At 40.1% G+C, this 17,602-nt stretch overlaps 1 protein-coding gene across 1 annotated transcript; it reads left to right on the top strand.

Annotated features, from left to right (window-relative positions):
- The first annotated feature begins 1,592 nt into the window (after positions 1 to 1,592).
- On the top strand, positions 1,593 to 2,126 carry LOC138880923 (uncharacterized). Its single transcript, XM_070161108.1, has 2 exons — positions 1,593 to 1,809; positions 1,885 to 2,126. Exons 1-2 carry the CDS (start codon positions 1,593 to 1,595, stop codon positions 2,124 to 2,126), a joined length of 459 nt encoding a protein of 152 aa, XP_070017209.1.
- The last annotated feature ends 15,476 nt before the right edge of the window (positions 2,127 to 17,602 follow it).

Raw genomic sequence — 17,602 nt, 5'->3', positions numbered from 1 at the left:
AACCTCGAAAAATGTGCCTTCGGTGTAAACTTGGGCAAATTTCTCGGTTTTCTGGTGTCACAATGAGGCATTGAGGTCAACCCAGATCAGATTAAGGCCATCAAGAAAATACCGGAAATGTTAACCAGCAAAAAACAGGTACAAGAATTGACAGGTCGAATAGTCGCCCTGTCAAGGTTCATCTCACGGTCATTGGATATGTGCCATAAATTTTTTAATGTGCTAAAGAAAGATAACAAGCACCCGTGGAATTTAGAAAGTGTCGACGCCCTAAGAAAATTGAAAACATACTTGTCCTTGCCGCCATTATTCGCCAAGGCAGATCCAGGTGAATGCCTCCCTTTTTACCTAGCCGTCTCCGAAGTCGCGGTAAGTACAGTTTTGGTCCGCGAAAATGAAGGTACGCATTCTCTGATTTACTATATCAACAAAACCTTAGTTGATGCCGAAACGAGGTATCCCCACCTTGAAAAATTGGCTTTGGCATTGGTCATAGCTTCACGGAAGCTTAGACCATATTTTCAGTGTCACCTTGTTGTCCCAGGAACAGGTAAAGTTTTGAAGAATGACAAATGAACTCAGTCATGGACCAGGTCCATCTGGTGAAGCACAGTCTTGATCTAAACATGTGAGATGCATGTGAAGGAGATGAACATGAAAAAGATAAGTCATCAACAATATCTCGTGATTTGATTGAAAAAGTTGCATATTGGATAAGGGGAGAAAGTCTCCTTATATGAAGAGAACACAATCCAGATAAAAGATAGTGTTGGAGTTTGAGATCTTCAAGGACTCAACTACGATAGAAGATCATCAATTGAGTCCCAATCAAAATATGATTACTAACATATTAAATGACATTGATTGATCTCTTTTACAGGTATTGCACAAACGTAGAAGTTAAACTAAATTGAAAGCAAAAGAGCAAGGCGATTTTGCAAGCAATTTATGTGAGATTTGAGTGTGCACTCCTGAAGCTACTTGAACGAGATACAAGAACCAATTCGATTGTGTTCTTTTTCTTATTCTAGTTCAATTGTAGTAGGTGGTTTAAAGTTGTACCTTTTAGCTTTCATAGAAGCAATTGTATTAGGTACTTTGAGTGTTCAAGTTATAAGTTAACTTGAAGTTATCGCAACAGTTGAGGCTGTGTGCTACAACAAGATTAGAGTTAATCCTAGGTTTACAAAGAATTTTTGTAAATATTATTTTGGCTCAGTGATTTTAGTGGAAGTTTGGGAAAATCCTACTGAGTAGTAGGTCGTGGATTTTTCACCTTTTGAGCCAGGTGCTTTCCACGTAAAAATCTTTGTGTTTTTTGTTTTATGTACTTATTATTCCGCAAACAGTAGTAGTTAGAACACCTAGAAGAACCAGGTTCTTCTAGAGTGAAAATTGGGTACCACACAAATCACCCCCCTCTTGTGTGGTATTGACGTTTAGAACATCAATTGGTATCAGAGCGGGTTATCCTTGAAGAGGCTAACACCTTAGGAAAAGATCAACATGAGTGCAGTGGGAACTGGGAAGGGCAATCCACTACTAGGCTTCCACCTTTCAAAGGTCAATACTATTCTTGGTGGAAGAACAGGATGAGGGATCACATCATAGGAGAAGACTATGAGCTCTGGGACATAGTCACTAATGGTCCTCTAGAAACTACAAAGAAGAATGCTGAAGGAGTGGATGTGCCTAGGACAAGGGCTGACTGCACTACTGAAGACCTGAAGAAGTGGGAGAAAAATGCCAAGGCCAAGAAATGGCTTGTGTGTGCACTAGGTCCAGATGAGTACAGTAGAATTCAAAGCTGTACTACTGCTAAGGATGAGTATAGTAGAATTCAAAGCTGTACTACTGCTAAGGAAATCTGGGACACTCTGCAAGTGGCTCATGAAGGAACACCTCAAGTGAAGAGGTCCAGAGGAACACTGCTGTACTCCCAGTATGAGAACTTCACCATGAAGGAAGGAGAAACCATCCAAGAGATGTATACAAGGTTCACCACACTGACAAATGAACTTAAATCTCTTGGAAGGATTATTCTCGAAGAAGACAAAGTTGAGAAGATTTTGACCAGGGTTCTGCCAGTCTCTTGGGAAAACAAAATCACTACTATTCAGGAATAAAAGAACTTGCTACCCTCAAGCTGGATAAACTAATAGGAAACCTTACTGCCTATGAACTGAGAAGGCAGACCATGAAAATGGATGCACCCAAGAAGGAAAGAAGTCTGGCTCTCAGAATTGTTGAAGGTTCAGATCTGGAGGATGATGAAATGGTTGTGATCACTAGACATTTCAAAAATTACTTGATGAGAGGAAAGGGTTCTTCAAGAGGTACAACCTTCAACAAACTAAGGGCTCCTGAGAAACAGACCAATGAGGGCTGCTACAAGTGTGGTAAGACTGATCACATGATCAAGAACTGCCCTCAATGGGAAATTGAGTGGAGGAAGGAAAGAGCTGAACGAAGGAGCATGAAGAAGGAACCTGTTCAACCAAAAAGGAACAAAGGATCAACAAAGGCTATGGTTGCTGCTTAGGGAGAAACATCAGATGAGGACTCAGAAGATGAAGCTGGAGATGAACAAGCTCTTATGGCTATAGGAGAATCAGATGATGAACAAGAGGTAAGTATTCTTCATCTCAAAGACAAGATTAAATTCCTGTTTAAAGAAAGGTTGTCTGAGCTATTGCAGGATTTCATTGATGAGTTTGAGATAATTAACAAAGTAAAGGAAGAGCTGTCTAGGGAATGTATGATCCTAAAGCCAAGTGCAAAAATCTAGAGTCTATGGCTAATGAGAGTGAAAGTGAAAATACTGAGTTGAAGAACTAGGTTCTTGAACTTGACATTAGTGTCCTAGAATTTAGGTCTGACAACTTAAAACTTAAACTAGGAACAGGAAAGAAGAAAGCTGATCACAGTCATCTTACCCTAGAAAAAAACTTAGGAAAAATGAAGGATGAGCTATACAGGAAAGATGAGCAGATGAGAGTACTAAAAGAAGATCAAGGGAAGGTAAAACATGAACTAGACAGAACTTGCAAATGGAACAAGGCTTTTGATGCACTTTTCTGGCTACACGAACATCACACAATAGCAACAAAGGAGGACTTGGTTATGGAACTCAAACATCTAAGTGAGATCCTAAAAGCAAGTACCTCACTCTTCCTGAAAATAAAATTTACACACATTGTGGCAAGACTGGCCATTACAAAAATGAATGTAATGCAAAAGAGAAGGCTAGTCAAAAGAACAAAACTTTTGTTCAAGAAAAAATAGGCTACCTGGGTGGGCTAGAAGGAATCTGATTTATCCCTTTGCCCATAGAAAGGGACCCAAGCTAGTTTGGGTTCCTAATACTAACCTCTGATTTCATTTTGTAGGTCCAAGTGAAGGGAAGCAACCAAATATGGTACATGGATAGTGGCTGCTCAAACCATATGACTGGAAGCAAGAACCGATTCTTTTCACTTAAGGACTTAAAGGGAGGCAATGTCTCCTTTGGAAATGGGAAGAAAGGTGAGATTATTGGGTTGTAAATGTATGTGAGATAGACTCACTCCATTGAGATTGTCTACTTGATATATGACTTCAAATACAACCTTATCATTGTGTCACAGTGTGACAGAGATAACCTTGTGGCGTTCACCTCTACTAAATGCTTTGTGATTAATCTTACCACTGACAAGATTGCTTTGCAGGGAAAAAGAGTTAACAATATTTATATTGTAGATTTGTCCACTCTCTTAGAAAATGAACTAACCTGCCTAAGTGTGCTGGATAATGATCCCCTCCCGTGGCATAAAAGACTTGGTCATGCCAGTCTGAATCAGCTAAACAAATTGGTCTCTAAGGACTTGGTGATAGGCTTACCTAACATCAAGTTCAAGAAAGACAGTTTGTGAGGCTTGTGCAAGGGGGAAGCAGGTAAGATCATCTTTCAAAAGCAAGAAAATGATAAGCACAACCAAGTCGTTGGAACTAGTCCATATGGATCTATGTGGTCCAATGAGAACCATGAGTAGAGGTGGAAAGAAGTATGTAATGGTACTTGTTAATGACTATTCTAGATTTACTTTGGTACTGTTTCTAACATCTAAAGATGAAGCATTTGACATGTTTACTGACTTTGTTCGAAAAACTCAGAAACAATTAGGAAATCAACTTGCATCAATTAGGTCTAATCACGGAACTGAATTTGAGAATGCTAAGTTTTCTGAATTTTGTGATGAAAATGGTATAAATCATAACTTCTCTGCCCCTAGGACACCTCAACAAAATGGAGTAGTTGAAAGAAATAATAGGACTCTTGAAGACATGGCTTGGACTATGCATCTTTCTAGTAAACTGCCCCATAGCTTCTGGGCAGAGGCTGTAAACACTGCATGTTACATTATCAATATATGCATGACTAGACCTCTTGTAGAGAAGACTCCCTATGAGTTACTTAAAGGGAGAAAACCAAATATATCCCATCTTAGGGAATTTGGTTGCAAGTGCTTTGTGCACAATAATGGAAAAGACTCCCTATGTAAGTTTGATCCCAGAAGTGATGAGGGAGTATTCTTGGGATATTCTTCACATAACAAAACATATAAAGTATTCAATAAAAGAACTTTGTGTGTAGAAGAAAGTGCACATGTAGTATTTGATGAAACTAACATTCTTTCTGAGAGACATGAACACGAAGATGACGCCATTGGATTGGTAAAGGATCTGACTGAAGCCTCAACACAAGTCAAAGTGGCACCAAAAGAAGGAACATGTGATGGAATAGGTTCTTCTATCCAGGGTAACCTGACAGGGGGAACTAATCAAGGAGGAATTGAAATAAATCCCCTAAATGAACTTGTTCATGACCCTGTTCCTCAGCAACAGAATATGGGAAAAACATCTAGCAGAAACCAGTTGGTTGTGAAACCTCACAAGTATAAAAGTTCTCATCCTATTGAGAACATTATCACTGATCCAACATCTGGAGACAAAACTAGATCACAATTAAAGAATTCTTGTGCTTTTGATGCCTTTTTATCTCTTATTAAGCCTAAAAATGTTGTTGAGGCTTTGCAGGATGCAGATTGGGTGAATGCAAAGCAAGATGAACTCACTCAGTTCGAGAGAAGTCAAGTTTGGCATCTAGTTCCAAGACCCAAGGATAGATCAGTTATTGGCACAAAATGGGTTTTTAGAAACAAGCTTGATGAAGATGGAACCGATACAAGAAACAAGGCAACACTGGTGGTCCAAGGTTACAGCTAAGAGGAAGGCATAGATTATGATGAGACTTTTGCTCCAGTTGCAAGATTAGAGGCAATAAGACTCCTCATAGCCTTTGCAACACACATGGAATTCACTCTTCATCAGATGGATGTCAAAAGTGCCTTCCTGAATAGTTACCTAAAAAAAGAAGTGTTTGTAAAACAACCTCCAGGGTTTGAGAGCAAAGAATGTCCTGAGCATGTGTATAAGTTAGACAAGGCTCTCTATGGACTCAAGCAGGCCCCAAGAGCGTGGTATGAATGACTGTCCAAATTCCTACTAGAGCATTGTTACAAAAGAGGTAAAATTGACAGTACTTTATTCTTAAGGAAAAAAAGTGAGGATCTCCTTGTGGTACAAATATATGTTGATGGCATAATATTTGGGGCCACCACTGATAAGCTAAGTAAGGACTTTGCAAAATTAATGGGGAGTGAGTTTGAAATGAGTGTGATGGGTGAGCTTAACTTCTTCTTAGGCTTGCAGATCAAACAAAGTCCAAATGGAACCACGATCCATCAGCAGAAGTATGCAAAAGAGCTTATCAAAAAGTTTAAATTGGAAGAATCAAAAGAAAGACACACCCATTGCAACTGCCACTAAATTAGACATTGATGAACCTGGTTCATCAGTTGATCAAAAATTATATAGGGGTGTGATTGGTTCACTCTTGTATCTTATTGCCAGTAGACATGACATTGTTTTCAGTGTAGGCCTTTGTGCCCGTTTTCAGGCAAATCCAAAGGAGTCTCACTTGACTGCTATCAAGAGGATACTAAGATATCTGAAAGGCACCACTGATCTGTGTCTTTGGTACCCCAAAGTAATTTCAATCTAGTAGGATATGCTGATGCTAATTATGCAGGTTTTCTAGTGGATAGGAAAAACACCTCAGGTATGACACATTTTCTTGGTTCATGTCTTGTGTTATGGGCTACTAAAAAGCAAAATTCAGTGGCTTTATCCACTGCTGAAGTTGAGTATGTTGCTGCTGCCTCTTGTTGTGCTCAATTGCTATGGATCAAACAACAACTGGTAGATTTTGGCATTGAAGTTGGTTGCATTCCTATATTCTGTGATAACACTAGTGCTATAAGTATGACAAAGAACCCTTTTCATCATAAGAGGACTAAACACATAGATGTTAGGCACCACTTCTTAAGAGATAACTTTGAGAAAGGTTTGATCTCTATAGAATTCTATGCTATTGATAAGCAAATTGCTGACATCTTCACTAAACCACTAAGTAGAGAAAACTTTAAAAGGAACAGGTTCGAATTAGGGATGATTAAGATCACCTAATAGGCCCAGCTCAGAATACACAATGAAAAAAAAATTTAGCTAGGAATATTCTAACTTTGTGTAAATATCTAGATTAATTCTTACTCAGTTTCATACTTTAATAAGTATACTCCTGTGACATGTGTATATATGACTCACTGATCTCTTACAAAGTTTTTTCTATTATGGCATTTGAGGCATGTTCAAGAGAATTCTAAATGAAGAACCTGGTTCATCAATATGAGTTCATATGATAGCTCAGGTATGTTTTCAAAACTTTGCACAGTTAGAAAGATTAACAATTCAATCATGAGCAGAAGTCATATATTTGCCAAATTCCTAGAAAATTCTATCCGTTGAAGCATTGAACCAGTTTCTTCTATTTTGAACTCTAAAACCGCGATTTTTGCCAAAAATCTAAGGAAGCCAAATCTATCATTAAAATGCTGGAATTTCAGTTTGATTAGACTTCTATTTGACCCCTGAAAAAGCTGCCGTTACCTAATTAATGTCTAATTCTCTTTAAATACACATCACATCTCCAGCCCTCTTCAAAATTCTAAAACCGTCAAAAATTTATCTTCAATCCTAATTTCCCTCCTCTCCAAAATTCCCAAATTCTCTCAAGAAATCAACAACCATGTCTAACCCATAAGATCATCCTAGAACCACTCCTCCACCTTCTCCCTCAAATTCATCCTCAACTACTCCACCTAGTGAATCTCCAAAACCTAGGTTTTGAAAGCAGAAAATGCTTGACCGAAAAACTGTAGCATCTGGGGCTCTGAGGAAGGTTTTAAACGAAAGGTTGAAAGCTAGCCCAGTGAAAGAAAGCCCAGCTCAAAATTCTGATTCTAGCTCTGAGAATGAATCTTTTCAATCCGCAACTGAGGGAGATGGACATGGGTCTTCTGACTCTGAGAAGACTCAAGAATTCCCTACTGAGGTAAGTTCATCTGTTATTGAAAAATTAAAAACTAGGTTTGTTCTAGTTGAACCCATTAGGGATGTTAAGTTGGCTGAGACGAGTAGGAGTGGAGGTAAAAATAAGTCTGAAAAAGAAAACGAGAGAGAGGGTGCATGTGGTGAAGAGAGGGAAAATGGGAAGGGAGTAGTTCTTGCTACATGTGGGGTTGCACAGGAGAGGTTAGAAGAGAGTGGCATGAAGTCAGGGGGAAGTGGGTCTGGGGAGGCTGCTGAGGGGTTGGTTCATCTGAGCAAAAGGAGAGATAAACTCGTTTCATCTACTGCATAGACCCTAGATGATCTACTGAGAAAGATTGGGGCAAGTTATGACCCAAAGAAACGCAAAGCTACCACACCAAAAGCCCCAAATGTTCCCAGGCCATCCAAGAAAAGAAAAACTTCATCCCCAAAACCTACTGCCTCTTCAATGCCTAATGGAAGAGCCATAAGAAGCAGGGTAAAACAAAGTGAAGCTGACTTACAAAAGGCTCTAGAATAAAGAAAGAAAAAGAAAATGGAGAAGGGAAAGGTAAAGGTTGCAGAATCCTCTAAGGTTGTAGAGGAAGAGGAGATGGAACTGGTCCATTAAGAAAGGGGTACAACAGTGGAGGTTCCTACACCAAAACCTAAAAAGTTCAAGACTTCTTCCAAAAAGTTTTCTTCTATACCTGTGTCTGCTGAACCCTCACTAGCCAAGATGACAAGATATGCAGTGAAAGCTAAACAAGCAAAAGTTTCAGATGATGAAGAGTAGAGTGGAGAAGAAGAAGAAGAGGAATCTGAGAAGGAACATGACAAGTTTGTCATCTTTGGCAGGAGAATTTTTTTGAAAGGTAGATTGTTGAAAGACCTGGTGGAACCAGGGATGATGAGGTTGGTTGACTCTTTAGCTGCTCAAGGTTGGAAGAACATGGTCCTTCAGATAGACAGGAGACTAGCCAGAAATGAACTAATTGAGTTCATGGCTAATATTGCTGTAAAGGAGGGGGTTGTCAGTAGCTTGGTGAAGGGATTCCCAGTGCAATTTGATGCTGAGAAACTTGGAGAAATTCTGGATATACCCTCTGAAGGGTTTGATGACTACACTAGGCAAAGATGGCCATGCCTGGACTCCCTACCTACTGCTCTTGAGATCACCAAGAGATTCTGTGATTCAGAGAATGTGAATGAAGTCAGGGTTGTGCAGAAAAGTGAGATGAGGGCTGATCATAAGGTTGTATTTGAGTTTGTCAATAAGTGCCTACTGCCCAGACAAGAGAGAAGACATACTGCAAATTATATGGACCTAGTTCTTATGGAGTGCCTTGAGAGAGCAAAGAAGATCAACTGGCCTGCTCTCATTGTAAAATTGCTAGACAGGGTCATAAATGGCTCCAAGGCTCATGCTACTCCATATGGCTTCATACTGACCACTGTTCTGGACTCTGGACAAGCTGAACGTGCCTTTGAAGAAATGAGAAATGGCATCAAGCAAGGAACATTTTGGCATTAAGACTCTTCTGGCTTGTGACTATCCAGTCAATGCCATCCCAGTTGAACCTGGTTCATCTCTGAAGACACCCATCAACAGCAAGGTTAGGACTTTGGTTCAGGAATGCAAAACTAAGGATGCTGAAATTGCTAGGCTCAAGGATCGTGTGGCTGAATTGGAAACTGAGAGGGATGGCCTTAGAACTGAGCTAGCAAAAGAAAAGGAGAAAAGTGATGGAATCTTTCAGAATATGCTGAACCTTCTCCAGACTCAACCCTCTAGTTCCTCCAAGCCTTAGGTCTCCTAGCACTTGTCTTCTGAACCTATCTAATACCCCCAGTGAACCCCAGTGACCCGGATTAGGGATTTTTCTATTTTTGCTCATGTTTTGAAAGTTTTTCTTTCTTTTTGTGGACTATTAATGGAAACATATCATGATCAATGACAACAACTGTTTTCTCTTGTTCTATGATGATTCTGACCTTAATAGTTTAAATATGTTTGTTGATTATTGATAATTGCACCATGTTTTCACTTGCAGTTGCCCAGTGGTCATGAGTACTTATTAAAATCTGGAATTCACACTGTGTATGCAACTTTTCGATGATGCCAAAAGGGGGAAGAGATATTGTGCTTTACACATTATTCTTAAATAAGTGATATTTATAACCTAATTAACCTGGTCCTTGATGATAAGTAAATTTTCTAAGTTTAGTGTTGATGGTTAAGCTGAGTTCTTACAGGTTCTTTGATCAGTAAAAAGCACAGAGTTTGTTATCATCAGAAAGGGGGAATTTGTTGGCCCAGGAATAGGTAAAGTTTTGAAGAATGAAAAATGAACTCAGTCATGGACCATGTCCATCTGGTGAAGCATAGTCTTGATCTAAACATGTGAGATGTACGTGAAGGAGATGAGCGTGAAGAAGATAAGTCATCAACAATATCTTGTGATATGATCGAAAAGGTTGCATATTAGATAAGGGGAGAAGGTCTCCTTATATGAAGAGAACACAATCCGGATAAAAGATAGTGTTGGAGTTTGAGATCTTCAAGGACTCAACTACTATAGAAGATCAGCAATTGAGTCCCAATCAAACTTTGATTGCTAACCTATTAAATGACAGTGATTGATCTCTTTTACAGGTATTGCACAAATGCAGAAGTTAAACTAAATTGAAAGCAAAAGAGCAAGGCAATTTTGCAAGCAATTTATGTGACATTTGAGTGTGCACTCCTGAAGCTACTTGAACGAGATACAAGAACCAGTTCGATTGTGTTCTTTTTCTTATTCTAGTTCGAGTATTAGGTACTTTGAGTGTTCAAGTTATAAGCTAACTTGAAGTTTTCGCAACAGTTTAGGCTGTGTGCTACAACAGGATTAGAGTTAATACTAGGTTTACAAAGAATTTTTGTAAATGGTGTTTTGGCTTAGTGATATTAGTGGAAGTTTGGAAAAATCCTACTAAGTAGTAGATCGTGGTTTTTCACCTTTTGAGCCAGGTGTTTTTTATGTGAAAATCTCTGTGTTATTTATTTTATGTACTTATTATTCCGCAAACAGTAGTAGTTAGAATACCTAGAAGAACCAGATTCTTCTAGAGCGAAAATTGGGTACCACACAAATCACCCCCTCTTGTGTGGTATTGACGTTTAGAGCATCACACCCCATAAAGGTGGTGATGACTTTTCCCCTCAGGAGCATCATGCACAAACTTGAACTGTCGGGTAGATTGGCCAAATGGGCCATAGAATTAAGCGAGCATGATATAACATATCAACCGCGAGCTGCAATAAAGTCGCAAGTACTCGACGATTTCGTCGCCGACTTCAGTATAGAAATACTGTCCAAGGTTGAGCAAAAAGTGCTTTGTGCCTCCCCCGGGGGACCCGACCTTTGGGTCCTCTACACCGACGATGCAACTAATGCGTTGGGATCTGGATTGGGACTCGTACTTGAAGTCCCAACGAGCGAAGTGATTCGCCAATTCATACGGTGTCCCGAAATGACTAACAATGAGGCCGAGTATAAGGCCGTAAATGTAGGACTAAAATTGGCCCTCAAGTATAGTGCAACCAAGTTACTAGGACTTTCCAAATCGAGGAGCAGAGGCTACAGAAATACCAGAGAGAATTCCATAAGCTACTACGAGAATTCGACGAATGCTGATTCGACCAGATACCCTGGGCGCAAAACATCAAAGTAGATGGTCTCGCCAAACTGGTCGCAACAACTAAAAATATCACCAAGGAAAACGTGGTCACCCTCCTCCACTCATCAATAGACCGAGTCAAGATACATTCTATAAATTTAACTTGGGACTGGCGCAACTGCATCATAACACATTTGTAGGAGGGAACACTCCCACAAGACAAAAAAGAAGCCAAAAAGCTTCGAATACAAGCGGCTAGGTACAGCCTCATAAACCATAACCTTTACAAAAGGACGTTCGGTGGCCTTTTGGCAAAATGCCTTGGACCAAATCAAACAAGGCGTGTGCTTGAAAAAGTACACGAGGGCCACTGCATTGCCCACACAAGCAACTGAGCCCTCGTCAGATGCCTTATTTGTATAGGATACTACCGGCCTACTATGAAAAAGGAAGCCGTGGATTACATTAAGAATTGTGAGCAATGCCAAAAGTACGCACCTATGATACACCAAGCGGGCGAGCTCTTGCACTCTGTTACTTCACCATGGCCGTTATAAAATGGGGAATGGATATCGTCGGACCCCTCCCAGTAGGGCGAGGTAAGATACGCTTCGTTTTGGTTATAACTGATTAATTTTCCAAATGGGTTGAAACAAGTGGGTTCACCCAAATACGCGAACAGGAAGTCATCGCATTCATACTTCGGCATCCCTAAAGAAATCAGCTGTGACAATGGACCTCAGTTCATTGGGAAAAAAATGACCGAGTTCTTCGAAAAATGGCACATCAAGTGGATGCTCTCCACGCCATATCATCCCACTGGAAACGGTCAAGTAGAGTCCTCCAACAAAATAATATTGAATATACTAAAGAAAAAGCTTGAGGAAATGCCATATTCATTAGTCTATGGGATTGACGCCATTATACCTGTTGAGGTCGGAGAACCTAGCTTGAGATACTCCAATTAGAGTGGACCAAACAACTACGAAAACAGAATACAAGACCTGGATGAAGTGGAAGAACGGAGGGATATGGCTCACATAAGGATGGTAGCCCAAAAACAACAAGCAGAAAGGTAATACAACAAGAAGGCCGAAATACGATCACTCCGAGTCGGGGACTACGTCCTCAAAGCCAAAACACAAGCAACCAAAGACCTAAATGAAGGAAAATTGGGAACCAACTGGGACGGACCATATAAAATCACAACAACAGCAAGCAAATGAGCATTCCAACTAGAAACAATGGAAGGAAAACTACTACAAAACAACTAGAATGTCGCCCATCTCAAATACTTCCGCTTCTGAAAGACGCCACAACCCAAGTCGTACTCTTTTTCCCTCACCCGGGTTTTGTCCCAATCGGGTTTTCTTGGGGAGGTTTTTAATGAGGCGATGAGGCTGACGTCTCGAAGTTCAACGTGTAGTTCATCGCCCACCCTGCCGATGGCATCCCCAGGCCGAGTAATGAAGGATTAGATACAAGGAAACTTCAATATATGAACAAAATCGACACGTATCTCCAATGTATGAGGAAACTTCTAGGTATGAACAAAATCGACATATACCTCCAATGTATGAATGAAATCAACATGCATCTCCAACATACGAATGAAATTAACATGTACGACACTCCAGTAAGTAAAAGAAAACCTCCATCGATCTTTCGCAATAAAGAGTTCGACATCGCTTGAACCACTACGAGTTAACATTTCGACAGTAGCTCGAAATAACAACCCTATGGCTAAGGTTGTCGCCAAAGAAAAAAAATTTGACATCGCTCGAACCACAACGGGTTAACATTTCAACATTAGCTCGAAATAACACCCCTATGGCTAAGGCCATCGCCAAAGAAAAAGAATTTGACATCGCTTGAGCCACGACGGGTTAACATTTCGACATTAGCTCAAAATAACACCCCTACGGCTAGGTCCGTCACCAAAGAAAAAGAATTCGACATCGCTCGAACCACGACGGGTTAACATTTCGACATTAGCTTCAAATAACAACCTTACAGCTAAGGTCGTCGCCAAAGAAAAAGAATTCAACATCGCTCGAACCAAGACGGGTTAACATTTCGACATTTGCTCGAAATAACACCCATATGGCTAATTCCGTCGCCAAAGAAAAAGAATTCGACATCGCTCGAACCACGATGGGTTAACATTTCGACATTAACTCAAAATAACACCCTTACGGAAAAGGCCATCGCAAAAGGCAAGAGTTTGACCTTGCTCGAAACGCAGCGGGTTAACATTTCAACATTAACTCGAAATTACATCCTTACGGAAAAGGGCGTCGCTAAAGACAATAGTTTGACCTTGCTCGAAATGCAATGTGTTAACATTTCGACATTTACTCAAAATAACACCCTTACGACAAATGCTGTCGCCAAAGGGAAGAGCTCGACCTTGCTAAAATCATTTAATAGTCGACATCACACAGAGTACTTAACATCTGACGTCGCTCGGATTATAATAAAATATCACGCAAGGCTGGGTAGACCCCGCGCAACGAAAAAACACACAAAAAGAAAATAGTTCAGAGGTATACCACAAAAATTAACTGCTTCATTACAGCTGATATGTTACAAAGTTTTGTACAAATGGCTCAAGGACGCCCCCACAAAATAGCAAAACAAAAATAAATACAACCAAGTCCTATGCCACATCATCCCCCGTGACATACTCCTCATTGTACCAAGAATCGGAGGCGAGCTTGTCCGCATCGTCATAGTCAACATCATCTCTGCCAGGTGTGCCGGGGTCATAACCACACCCTTACGAGCGGCACGTGCTTTAATACGCACCTCTCGAAGTTCTGTCTCAGACACTTTCTCGTCGTCATGAAGAGACTTATACACATTAAGTTGAGCTTCGACATGAACCCACATCTTATATAAATCTCGTGGCATGACAGGGTCGGGCGAAGCATGAGAAGTAGAAGGTTGTGATTGCCGTCGCACATTCTCTGCTTTCAAAGCGACAACTTGATCATTTAACACGGATAACTCTGCCTCCAGATCTTGGATACATCCCTCAAACCTCGCTGTCTCAAGCGCAGATGCCTCCGCCTTCTTGTCTCGCTCTAATCTACAAACGTGAAGGGCATCTTCCAAAGCCACTACCTCTGAGATGACAGCCGCCCTATCCCTTTCAACATAGGCCAACCTATCAGCCTTAGCGCTCAGCTCACCCCTAAGGTCGACAGCCTCCACCGCCCTCCTGTTAAGCTCAACCCTTAAGGCGGCATTCTACACTTGAAGGTCGGCGTTCTCAGCTATCACCCCTTACTCATCTCGAGTTCATCTTCTTTGGCCTTAAGAGACACATCATGTTCGCTGCATCGGGCAATGGCCTTCATCAGGTCTTCATCCCTCTCCTTCAGCTCTTCGATTTTCTGTGCCAACTTTTTCTCCTTCTGCTTGAGTCCGTCACAAAACAACTGAAAATCTCTTTCCTGAGTGAAGAGGTCGGCCAATGCACGATGTTTGGTACGATACTCCTTATATTTGTTGGCCACTCTTCCAAAAATGGCCGTCCTCCGCTTGTCCCTCTGATCGCGCTCATCGTCCATGATGAGGGTCTAGTATGCAAAGCAAATACAAAACAAGGAAGGGATTAAGTATAGAAAACGAACCCAGAAACAAAGAGAAGAGAAAAGCTCTTACCCGAAGAGCCATGCCAGAAATGCTCCGCGATAGGTCTACATCGTTCATTTCCTTAAGCATCATGCTCTCGAAAGTAGCACATAAAGTGGCAAATGCCGTTGCTGCCCGTTTGCAATTCAGCAACAAATCATAGTTCACGGGGATGACTATGTGTCGATCAAGAGCTTCCGACCTCACCTCTACGTGAGTATGCCGCTACAAATAAGCTCACACATCTTTTGGGTCGACATCTGAACCAGAACCGTTGTTCTCGACATGCTCAACTCCGCCTCCTTTGACGGTAGATGATGCGCCACCCTCAGCAGATTGTACAGATCCCCCCTTAATATATTTCTTCGGTCATGGGGGACTGTCATACCTCCTTTTACCTACACCCCGTAAAGGGTATAAATACAAGGGAGTTTTTCCAATTAAAGGACAATCGAAACGGGATTTGTTTGTTTAAAGATTTAGAGTCACCACTTGGGATAATTTATAGTGTCCAAGTCACCGGTTTTAAAACCCGAATCTAGGAAAAATTGACTCTGTTTAACAGTTCGCGAGCTAAAAATCCGAGTAAGGAATTCTGTTAACACGGGAGAAGGTATGAGGCATTCCCGAGTTCCGTGGTTCTAGCACGGTCGCTTAACTATTATATTCGGCTTAATTATCTGATTTTAGAAACACGTTTTAACCTATGATGCCATTTTAAACCTTTAACCGCTTTTAATTCATTTTAAGAAGATTTTAACGTTATACAAAAGACGCCTTTGGATCATGCCACATGAAATGTACCCGTGATCCACGACATATTTTATTTAACATTGTCAAGATTTGGATTTGGGTCACATGAAATGCACACCCGAGTTTAAGGAAGTTAAGTATTAAAATTATGCGCATAAAGCGACTACACGTTTTTAACATTGCGAGGGCCATGGAAAATTTGCTAAATGGCACGCCTCGAGTTATAAGGTTTAAGAGAAATAATTAAATGTGGGCCGCTCATTTGAGATTTTATTTTAGCGCGGTGCACCTCGATTCCAATTCTAAAAGGGAATTCGAATTAAACTTTGAAGGGCCATAAACTACTTATATTATCCAATATGGCTCACCTCGTAATGTAACTAGTGTGAACTAAATTAATTAGAGGACAGAATTATCAACACTTTTAAGACTAACATTTCGGATCAATTTAAAACTAATAGACCAACAATCAGGTAGGACGAGCGGGTGGAATTAAAGAGCATTGGGCTCAGAAGACTGGCCCTTTTTCCAAAAGACCTGGCCTGCCCTGATATAGGCCGAACACGAGCCCCAAGCCGTAGAGGATGGACATCAACAGATGCGGGACTCCGGATCGAGTCTCTATGCATGCAAAACATCAGAATTATTTGAATTAATAGCCATGATCTCATTAACTGGGCCATAGCTAGGCCCAAGTTCAGACTCGCCCTTTGTGCACAGTGGATTGATTGTAAATAATTCAAGATACTACATGAAACATAAGATGGAATTGACCTCCCACTTCTGAATCTCAATTATTCAAGCCTGAGATAGCCAACCATTCTCAGCAAAAATGCTCAATGTACAATTAACTGCTTGCACTTCAATTAAGTAACTCGGTGAAGCATGAAATGAAACTAACCCTTTATTTCTGAATTTTAACTATCAACTGATCATTATGAGTTGGCAAACAACAAATCTAACTCAAACATGTTCATAATTAACACCAAAATAGACTAATGCTTTTGAGTTTTAGCTCACTAACTGAACATTCTGAATTGAAACAACTAATCTAAACTAAGCATGCTCACAACCAACAACAAAATGAACTGACACTTGCTTCTATTATTAGAATACTCTGGAACAATTCTTCCCCTTTAAACACAATTCCAACACCCACGAAATCCAATGAATAAAATTCTGCCAAACTAATATATAAGTACATGATCAAACTAACACAATTAACATGTTATCAAAACTTAAGTGAGCTATTCAACAAACAAATCTCAATACCATTTATATCACAAGATTCCCCAATAATGCATCTGTCCTGAATTTAACCCGATTAACAGGTTATTTCTCTTATAATAGTCCCAAATCTAATACAACTCAACGAATTCGAATATTCAGAATAAAAACTACCTAGCATACACCAAGAATCAAATAACGAAAACAGACATTATATAGAACTACTACAGATAGAACTATTATCATTTCTTAACTTCATTTTCATTTCCCTCTTCAAATTGGATTTCACATTGGGTAAAGTTCAAAAAATGTACCTGTAAATGGACAAAGAAGAATAGGTAAGGAGCAGTAAGCTGCAACAGAGATATCAAACAGGAAGCAGCACCACAGAATCAGCTAAACCCAAATTTGAACAGTCAAGATAGTGAAATCAACTCCAGGCATTCAATAGAATAGTAAACCCAACCACAAGCTTGAACCAGAATTTTCCAAAATCGCAATTCTAATCCATTTTTACCCTCAGATGAATCAAAGTTGTTTGGAAATTGATAGATTCAAAAATCACTGAAAAATTCAATGAAACAGTAAAAAATCAACCGTTTGTATTTTCTGGATTTTTTAATCTCTGAATCTTCTTCCCCCAGGCAAGAAATGATGCCTTTATAGGCAAGCAAATAGGGCAGCCTAGACAATTTAGTATTCACCTTTTAGTTCATTTTTAAAATCTTCTTTTAGCTTAAAAGTCCCTCCCTTATTGGCTTGTTACTCAAGTTATATTGTTAAAAGTCTGAAATTCACAGAGAAACCCTCACTAGAAACTTCCAAATCAGTTACACTAAAGATTCCTTAT

This window comes from Nicotiana sylvestris, chromosome 11, assembly GCF_000393655.2.
Source record: "Nicotiana sylvestris chromosome 11, ASM39365v2, whole genome shotgun sequence".
In the NCBI taxonomy this organism is placed as follows: domain Eukaryota; kingdom Viridiplantae; phylum Streptophyta; class Magnoliopsida; order Solanales; family Solanaceae; genus Nicotiana; species Nicotiana sylvestris.
This window is presented reverse-complemented; position numbering and strand designations above follow the sequence as displayed.

What these genes read in the sequence shown, in the direction of transcription:
- LOC138880923 (XM_070161108.1), top strand. Translation starts at nt 1,593, where the DNA reads ATGAGGGATCACATCATAGGAGAAGACTATGAGCTCTGGGACATAGTC. An exon ending in GTACAGTAGAATTCAAAGCT is followed by an intron (nt 1,810 to 1,884) that starts GTACTACTGCTA and finishes ACACTCTGCAAG; the next exon opens with TGGCTCATGAAGGAACACCT.